The sequence below is a fragment of the Aplysia californica genome, unplaced genomic scaffold, assembly GCF_000002075.1.
Source record: "Aplysia californica isolate F4 #8 unplaced genomic scaffold, AplCal3.0 scaffold00311, whole genome shotgun sequence".
In the NCBI taxonomy this organism is placed as follows: Eukaryota; Metazoa; Mollusca; class Gastropoda; order Aplysiida; family Aplysiidae; genus Aplysia; species Aplysia californica.
The window spans coordinates 430,611-439,800 of NW_004797581.1; the positions used below are offsets into that span (position 1 = coordinate 430,611).

Sequence of the window (9,190 nt, forward strand, 5' to 3'; positions counted from 1 at the left end):
TTGTCCTTCTCTCTCTCTCTCTCTCTCACTCTCTCTCGCATTCGCTCAACTGTTGTTTTGTTCTCTCTCTCTCTCTCTCTCTCTCTCTCTCTCTCTGTCTGTCTGTCTGTCTGTCATCTTTTGTCTCCCTGTGCGTCTGTCTGTCTGTCTGTCTGTCTGTCTGTCTGTCTGTCTGTCTGTCTGTCTGTCTGTCTGCATGACCTGTGAAGGACAGTGGACAAAGCCAAAAGGACTCTACTGACCCTTTTCCATCGAAGAAGTCTCTCCTGATTGTGTCATCGAATGCTCATGTACAGAAAAAGGAAGATATGGAATGATGTCAAGAGGCTAGCTTGGGATAGGGAAATATGGAAAGTATTTGTTCGTGGATTGTACCCTTATCCATGGTGAGAAAGGCAGTGATGATGATGATGATGATGACCTACCAGTGATGCAGGTTTTTTTTAGCAATGGTTGCAAACATGATCTGACGTTTAAAGTGAGTATATGTTTACTTACCCATTCAGAAATTACACACTTTAAAATTTACAAAAGTATTTTTTTAAAATATTGATTTCAGATGAAGAGCCCCCTGAGTACGATGTGAAGGACAGGATAGAGCAGCTCAACGCAGAACTGGCCAATGAGCCGGAGCCTAATGAGGAAGACAGGGAGCACCGCGTGGGATTCAAGGCTGAGATTGTTGATCTGGTGGCCCCGCCTCCTCCAGACTACAGCGATGACGAGTCGAGGCCAAACAGTGCCCGGGGAGAACCCCAGCCTGTGGCAACTGAGGCCACTCCCACTAGCAACAAAGATAGTGGAGACAGTAACAAAGAGAACTCTGAGGATCTGAATAAAAAGCAGTACGTCGTTGAGCGGGATGGGAACTTTGAAGTGGTGAGTTCAAATGATCTAACTGCAGATGAGAGGGCACTGTATGTTCAGGAAGAGGATGATGATGGGAAGAAACAGGAAAAACAGAGCAACAATCAAAAGGCTCGTGACAAGTCTCAGACTTCATCAACATCCAGTAGCGAGTCTTCGAAGATGGTGCCAACGCCTCCTTCTAAGCCGCGGCCCAACACAGCATCCACAGGTCCTCGTCGCAATGTGCGACCAGCACAGTCACCCCGGCCAAAGTCGGCCGGCCACACATCTAACTCTAACACATCTCTAGACAACTTCTCCTACAATTCCCCATATGCCATGTCGCAGGAGCAGAAAGAACAAGCAAAAGAGTTGTCACGAAAACAAGAGGAGGAACGAAGAGAAAAGGAGAAAAGAAAGCAAGAAGAAGAGGAGGAAAGGAGACAGGAAAATGAGTCTGCTTTTAGGGCATGGCTGGAACACAAAAGAGAGGAGAGACGCAAGAATCAAAATCAAAATGGCGAGGAGCACAAATCAGAAAAGGAAAAGGTGAGTTCTTCATTTTAAAAAATTAAGCAGCTCTCACCTAGAAAAACACAGATATCCAACAATGCATGAATAAATACTTTGCTTTAAGAGTGAGTGCAAATGGTGATGGATTGGTGTGCTGCACAATATTGTAGTAAGTCTGTCCGTTTACACATTGCCCTCTTTATGGAGATGAATCAAACTAGGGACAAAGAAAGTAATCAAAGTACATATTCAACATAATATTACGTTTGACTTGCTTATTTTTCTACCATGGAACCATTAGAAATTTTCTGGTGATATATAAGCATTTTGCTATTGAAATATTTCCAAGAAAATTTCTAACTATCAGATTTTATCAAGTTGATTGAGAAATAAAATTTGAACCCATTTTTTAATGAGGCTTGTGTAAAGCGAAATGAAAGTTTTTCTGACCATGAAGTAGCATAAATGCATCTTATTAGTTTGAAAATATGGGGAGGCAAAGCTATCCTCATTTTTTTTCTTATCACATTCACAGTTGGAACAAGAGGAGGTATTATGAAACTACTTTCTTACTTTCTTCAATGAATGATGTGCTCACCATGTTATGAAAGAAAAGTGACAATTCTGGATTTAATTTTCCAACTCTTTAACCCTTCTGTCTAGGGCTAGAATTGAATCTATTTGACCACAACTCTCAATGTTTATATTCTCTATTTTTGTTTTATTAATTTTTTTACGAAAAGCATTTTCTTTTGCAATTTCTATTAACATAAAAGAGCGGATTGGTCTTTAATGGGAGAAATTCGGGTCGTACTGAGTTGAAAGTACAGGGTAGTTGGAACCCAGCATTGTGACATTCTTTTCTGGATATATTATCAACATGCATTAACAAAAAATATATATATTTTACTGATTTGCTGCTGAGTTTTGAATTTTAAGTGCCATACAAAGTCCCAGGAATGATAGCTGGACGTTTCTAGTCTTCATTTATTGCATGGTGTGGGTACAGTTTGCAAAATGTAGATGCTAGTGGTGAGGTGTGTTGTGTGAAGTGAACTTCTAAAGGCCAGTGCTTGTTACCGTTCCTTGGGAAAACTTCCTCCGTCCGCAACTGAAACGCTTATTTTGTCAGCTTGGAGCTAAGCTTGTGTGTCTTGATTTTATGAAGAGTTTTGTTTAAAAAAATCGGATGTGCACTGTGTACAACATTTGCCTGTCATTATGATAGTGCAGCCTGCTACAAGAAGTTGGGGGGAGGGCGCAAATGGGGGGGGGAGGGTGTTCAAAGTAAATGAAGTTTAAAAGAACTTTTTTTTTTTTTTTTTTGTAAAGTGTTTTACGGGGCTCGCAACTGCATAAGGTCATATGAGCGCACGGGACACACCTAACATTTTCAGTTGGTAGGAAATTTTGAATTTTGCCCGGGTGGCGGCCGAAGCCTACTCTTATCGATTTTAGACCACCAAGGGATCTTTAACGTGCGCAACTTGCACACGGGCCCTCCGAGATTTTTCGCCCCTGTCCGAGAAGGCTAGGTGTAGATCTTTCCTACCAGAAGATCAGGGGTGTGGCAGAAAGACAGCAGTAAGGAGGAGCCAAGGAGTAACAGTAGAAAGGCTGCAGAAAGAGTCGGGAGCCCAGAGGAGGGGGCAAACGAGGTGAGGGGGTGGGGGCAGAAAGTGGAAATGAAAGCAGACAACAGAACATTGCTAGAGAGCAGGAAAGGAGGTGAAAGGAGACAATTTTAGAGAAGAAAATTTTTTGGTCGCTACCCGGATTCGAATCCGGGACCTTTGAATGAGAGGCCAACACCTTAACCTCTAGGCCACGAGAGCCCCCAAGAACTTTTCTAAATGAAAAGCTATTCAATTCTTCCCCGCCTGAAAACCTTTCCAAGATTATGATTATGATCAAGTTTAGGTCTTACCCTACCATTTATGCTGATGTATCACTCTGTGTGTGTGTGTGTGTGTGTGTGTGTGTGTGTGTGTGTGTGTGTGTGTGTGTGTGTGTGTGTGGTGTGTGTGTATATGTGTGTTTGTGTATGTTTGTGCGCGCGTGTGTGTGTGTGTTTACATGTTTGATTCTTCTATGCACAGTCACAGTTTTTGTGACACATTTTATCACTTTGAATTGTTCCATTGGCTCACAATAAACTCACGTCATAATACATATAATTATGACTCCTTACTAATCTTAGAAACTTTATATCTTAATGATCACATGTTTTATACAAAGTGGTTGGCGGTGGGCACTCACGTGTACGTGGCTTACCCCATCTAATTCTTTTTCATGCATCTGTTGTCCTAGCGTCTTTCTGGTGAAATGCAACTGCTGTCATGTTGAGTAGGCCCTACGGCTCAAAATCTACAGCCTTTAACAACCAGTATGGTTGTAAAAACGCTCTGTAGGCCTATCTGTTTGATCACTGTTACTTTCCATGCATCTATTCCATTTCTGACGTATTTTATCTCTGATGTAGAAAATGCTAGGGTTGAAAAAAGGTGTGTGAGGGGGCGGGGATGGGGGAGGGAGGGTGGTGGTTAAAGTGTGAAAAGAAAGAAAATGAGGAGGGAGGGGGGTGATATCTTGATTTCAATGTCGGTGTGTCTGTCTGATATAGTAGATAAAGGAAATCCTTTTTTTTTCTTCATAGTAGAGCTATTTCAGTTTTGTGCGTAATGTTTTGATATCCCGCTTTAGGTAATTATAACTGGAGCGACATAACTCATATTCAGTCAATAAATATAGATGATTCCTTGATATAGTCCTTCTGGAAAGGTACAATTTTTAACCCCCCCCCCCCCACCCCCTATTAAATGGTTTTTTTCCTGGCTACCAAAATACAAGAATCTCGTCGAAGTTTCTATTTAGGCTGTAAATCTGCAGAAACTGTTTCATACTGAGAATGATAGTCCTTTAGCTACTTTTAAAAGATTACATTCCTCAAGCTTTCTGTGATTTTCTTTTTCTTTCGAATGAGTGAATGTAAAGGCAGTTCATGTTGAACAACTGGATCTCACGACATATGGCTCTCCTCGTACTTGAGTCCGTCCTATTCAAGAGTAAGATAAGAGACACGCATGAAAGATAAGAGAGACATGTCTAAAATAAGATACGCGCATATACGATAAAAGACGCATGTGTAAGATTAAAGACCCATATGTGTAAGATAAAAGACAAGTGTGTAAAATGAAAGACAAGTATTAAGTATGTAAGATAAGAGACAGGAGTATTAGGAAATAGACAGGTATGTAGGATAGACGCATACGTGTAATATAAGACAGTTGTATAATATGAGACACATAAAAAGCTAATTTAGAGAGACAGGTGAATAAGGTCAGAGGCAGGTGTGTAGCATAAGAGACAGGCATGTAAAGGTGGGCGTGTAACAAAAAACGAACAAACCAGGTGTGAAACCGGAGGCTCTATTTCTGAACCATCCTTTGTTAGATTAGTGATCCAAACTCGATGTCAAACTTGAGAGAAAAGCTTTGTTTATTTATTTTGTTGATGAGAGTTTTACGGCGCGTGCAACACAAATACGTCACATATTCGTAAATACCGAAGCATAGAAGTGTTGCCAGACAGCCATACTAAGAAAAGGAGGAGGAAAGATATGGACGATATTTTTTTAAGGATAAGAAAGAAGGAATAAATCACACCAGAACCACCCGTCAACCACCCACTCAGAAATAATGTGTAGAGGGGGGAAAAAAAGCACTTTGGATGACATATAGGTTTATGCTTAGTTTGGTTTTCAGTCTACAAGTCGTAGTTTATAGTAGTTTTTTTCATGGGGTGGGGAGAGAGGGGAAAAGGGGGGGGGGCGGTTGATGAGATCGGGCGTTCGATCCATCTTTTGCGTTACTTACTAGTGTTATAGCCGTTTCCTCATTATTACTGATTGCGTAATTAATGCAAGAGAAAAATACCAAGAGAGTTCCAACTAATCTTCTGGAGCGCATGCTCTATTCATTGCATATTCATGAAGTTAAAATAAATACTTGGATGCTTGGAAAAGCGTCCATTGATCCATGCGTCTGAAAAGTATTGTTCAAACTGCAAAGATCGAATAGCGAAGACTGTTTTACTGATGTAAAGACCACAAAAAATGCCAAGAGTTTTAAATGACAATTTAAATTAGCATTCAAACTTTAGTTGCCAAGTAAGGGGGTTATATATAACCTATCACAGGTTTTGTATTGCTGTCTACACTGCTACGTGCTATTTCAAAGCTAGAACCTTTCCTCGCCATCTTTGATATTTTGATAATAATAATAATAATAATAATAATAATAATAATAATAAATAGCATTTGTATAGCGCATACCCCCGCTCGACAGCAAGCTCTGTGCACTCTACGCTATATTAAATACCTGTTTCTATTCATACTGGCCAAAATGTATTGCCATACACACGAACGAAATTGAGTTCAATTCTCAGTGGGGACATGGTATTTTATTGAGTAGGCCATCTAGACATACATTGGTGAAATATCCACTTTATGATGATTTATTATGTTGTACTGACAACGGCATAAAGTATTTGAGAAGACAATACAATAGTGTGTATCCACGTTTTGTTTGCCTATATGTGATGCATAATATCCTGAATGAAGTTGCTTCTGTGTAGAATACTAGTGCAAGGCGCATTTTTCCAGTGTCCTGTCAAAGCAGAAGATTAGGAAAAGTGAAAGTCGTAGACAGATGGACGGACGGACGTCTCACAGAGTGTCATTGTAATAGAAAACACTCAAGGTGGGAAGGGGGGGGCATTTGCACAAATGATTAATGTCTTCGGCTTGTAGCTCTTTGAGCAGATCTGACTGCTGGCCTGCGAGCGTACCAAGTGTTTATTGTGTAGTTCACCTTTTGAATTTGAAATGAAAAGTCAACATGTTGGACTCGTTTTCCTGCCAGGTAGACAACATCCGATTCGACTAAACACTTTCATGAAACATTGCACTCTTCATTCTTGTTGATTGAGGGCATAATGATATTATTGTAATAAGCGTTATAGATATAGTAAATTAAACGTGCAGTTTGCTAGTTCATGACAATATCAGTGCTTCTAGTAGTTTTTGTGTTTTTGCTTGAATAAACTCACATTCGGAAGTGTGGGAAGCTTGTGCAGTCCTTTCGATTATTTTTTAAAGATTATTTTCAAGTATTAGTCATTAGAATGTTGTACTTAAAGAATAATTCCCACAGTTGGCCTAGCATTGTTGGGTTTGTACTGTGTTAACATTTTCTTCCTGTTGTATTTATCCCTCGGCATTTAAGTTGCTCTTTGACAAGGTCCCTTTGAAAAAGTTCTTCCTGCTCCTAAGGTTCTCTGACGTAGTTCTGTCTATTCCTTAATGGTATCTTTCTTTCCTACATCTTTTATTGTCTGCTTCTCTCATTTTATCGCAGTCCGTCCCTTATCCTTCCTAAATTATATAACACCCCACATCAAAGCAAAAGCCCCCCCCGCCTAAAAAAAAAAAGCTGCTGCAAAAAGCGGAGAGTGGGTTGTACTTGTACGTCTTTATTTATATATCACTTCACTAACACGGTTCACTAACTATAGATTTGTGTGTTTTGTGGTAAAAAAGAAAACGAGGTCAAAACAGGTCAAGGCCATGCCAGGACTGTCAGGATCCCGAGCAGAAGACAGTCTGGATTCCTTTGAGATTATCTACCCTTACCTTCTGAACCGGCCTCCGGTAAAAAGAGAAATAGCACCCAAGGCTGTATCATCTTTGAGCTCTCATTCAAGGATGTCTTTGCCTTCTTCATTATTGTTTTACCTTTGTATCTTTGTCTACCAAAAGTTATTCCTCGTACCAAGGTCGACTTACCTTCTTTCGTGTTTTGTTTTTGTACACGAAATAAAGAATCATTCCAATGGCATTTCTTTTGTAGCAGCACACCCACTACAATCCTTTTCTTATCGATGATACATTTTTTTATACCCCCGAGAAAGAAAAAACAAACAAACAATAACTACGCACACGCTTTAATTTCATTGCTTTTTTCCGCTCTTTGCACACGAACTCATTTAAAAAATATTCTTCCATTTAAAGCCATTAACTAGATTTTATTTTGCTGTTTTATTTTCTTCTTTTTTTTATGTCTCAGGCGAAAGTTTTTGTAAAGTTTTTGCAATGATGAGCTAAATAGAAAGTGAAACACAATTTGATCAAGCCAGTTCTAAAACCAAGCCAAGTCTATATATAGGCACTCTGATAATATCAAGCAGAGAAATTTTATGAAATTGAATGTTGTGAGGCTTCACATTGCACCTGCTCTTATAAGTAGTGTGTTGTGATAATCATCGTTTAAAATTGCTCTTGTTTAAGAATTTTTTTTCGAATGCTTAGCTCAGGAAACTGTTGTCAAGATTTTTGACTTTTGTAACTGTTGGCAGATTTTCTTGTCAGGATGGCCCTTAATTTACACCATGTTAGCTACTGCACAGCTCGGGGGTAGTTTTAATTTTTGACTAATTTCTCTCTATCTCGGTGGGTGTTTCAAAATCATGTTCAATATTTTACTTCTGTTAGAGTAGGCTTTTTGTTTTTTAGCTAGTTTTGTAGCGGTAACGACAGTTTCTCCTTCTTTTTTACTCTTTATTTATTTTAAAAAATGACAATTAATTAACCTTACGGTTAAGCCCAGGCTGTTTCTGTTTAGCTATGCACACTTTAGGCACTGTCGACCTTTGTGTTTCTTTCTTCTCCGTTCGTTCTATGTTTTGTGTTCTGTACTTGTCTTATGTTAGATATTGGAAACCTTTGAGATTGGTAGCACAATATGATTAATATAAATGTGTAGCAACTGTATGTGTCATATCGTCCAGATCAACAACTTTTCATAACGTGGATGTAGATTTTTGTTGGTTTTGTAGCGTTTTGGAACCCTCATGCTCCTTCATGCGCCTGGTCTCAAATGGTTGAGGTCATTTACTCTGAAAGTGTGATTGTAACCAATTCCTGACCAAATTGCCGTATAACGTTAATTAGTGCGGTCAAAAATTCGTGGAGCTACTTGTTGTCAAATATTTCCTAAACTCTCAAACATAAACTTTCCGGCTTTTACACATTGACTTTTCTATCATTTTATCTTTTAACAAATCAATATTTTTGTACACCTGTTAAAGCTGTATTCTAGAAAATTCCTTAATAAATACAAATTTAAAATTCCAAATAGATGTTTTCTACACATTTTAAAAAGTTTACAGCTTGGGCAATGTAGCTTTTATAAGCAAATCCGTCATTTTTTCTTCCTTACTTTGACGCGATGCTAACTGAACGTGAGAACCTTTAGTGCGAAAAATGTGTACACTATAAAATTAGTTTCTTGTAACAGGTTTTGCCTCTTAAAAGTGTCATTGGTGAGCTGTGACGAAGGCCATATGTGTATACCAAATTATGTGTGTAAGAAACAGGAAGTATCGTGAACATTCCCCATTTTATGCGTGACGGAGATTTATGAAGAACAATAAATAAAAATTTAAAAAATAGTATGGCCTCAGTTGTTGTGGGAAAATATGATCAAGTTAAAATCTAAGACAAATTGATACAAACGTATGGGTGGCATTGATTCACCCATTAAAGAGGTATTTGACGATAAGTTGCTCCGCAATTTTTTTTACCGCACTATGGGACGGGGACGTAGAGTTAGGAAAATACATGTATAGTCTAAGAAGGATTCGTTGAGATTTTAACTCAGTGTGATCACGCAGTTAGTATGTATCATGCTATGGATGTAGGTAGATGTGTGTGTGTGTTTGTGTGTGTGTGTGTGTGTGTGTGTGTGTGTGTGTGTGTGTGTGTGTGTGT

General features: G+C 39.0%; 1 protein-coding gene across 1 annotated transcript in view; it reads left to right on the forward strand.

Moving 5' to 3' along the window:
* Window positions 1-9,190, forward strand: part of LOC101854648 (coiled-coil domain-containing protein 181) — a gene marked incomplete in the record, with an annotated part of 27,973 nt that overhangs the window by 13,072 nt on the left and 5,711 nt on the right. Inside the window, 2 exon segments of the mRNA XM_013084701.2 lie at window positions 560-1,398; window positions 1,898-1,912. Of these exon segments, the coding sequence (XP_012940155.1) occupies window positions 560-1,398; window positions 1,898-1,912 (854 nt within the window).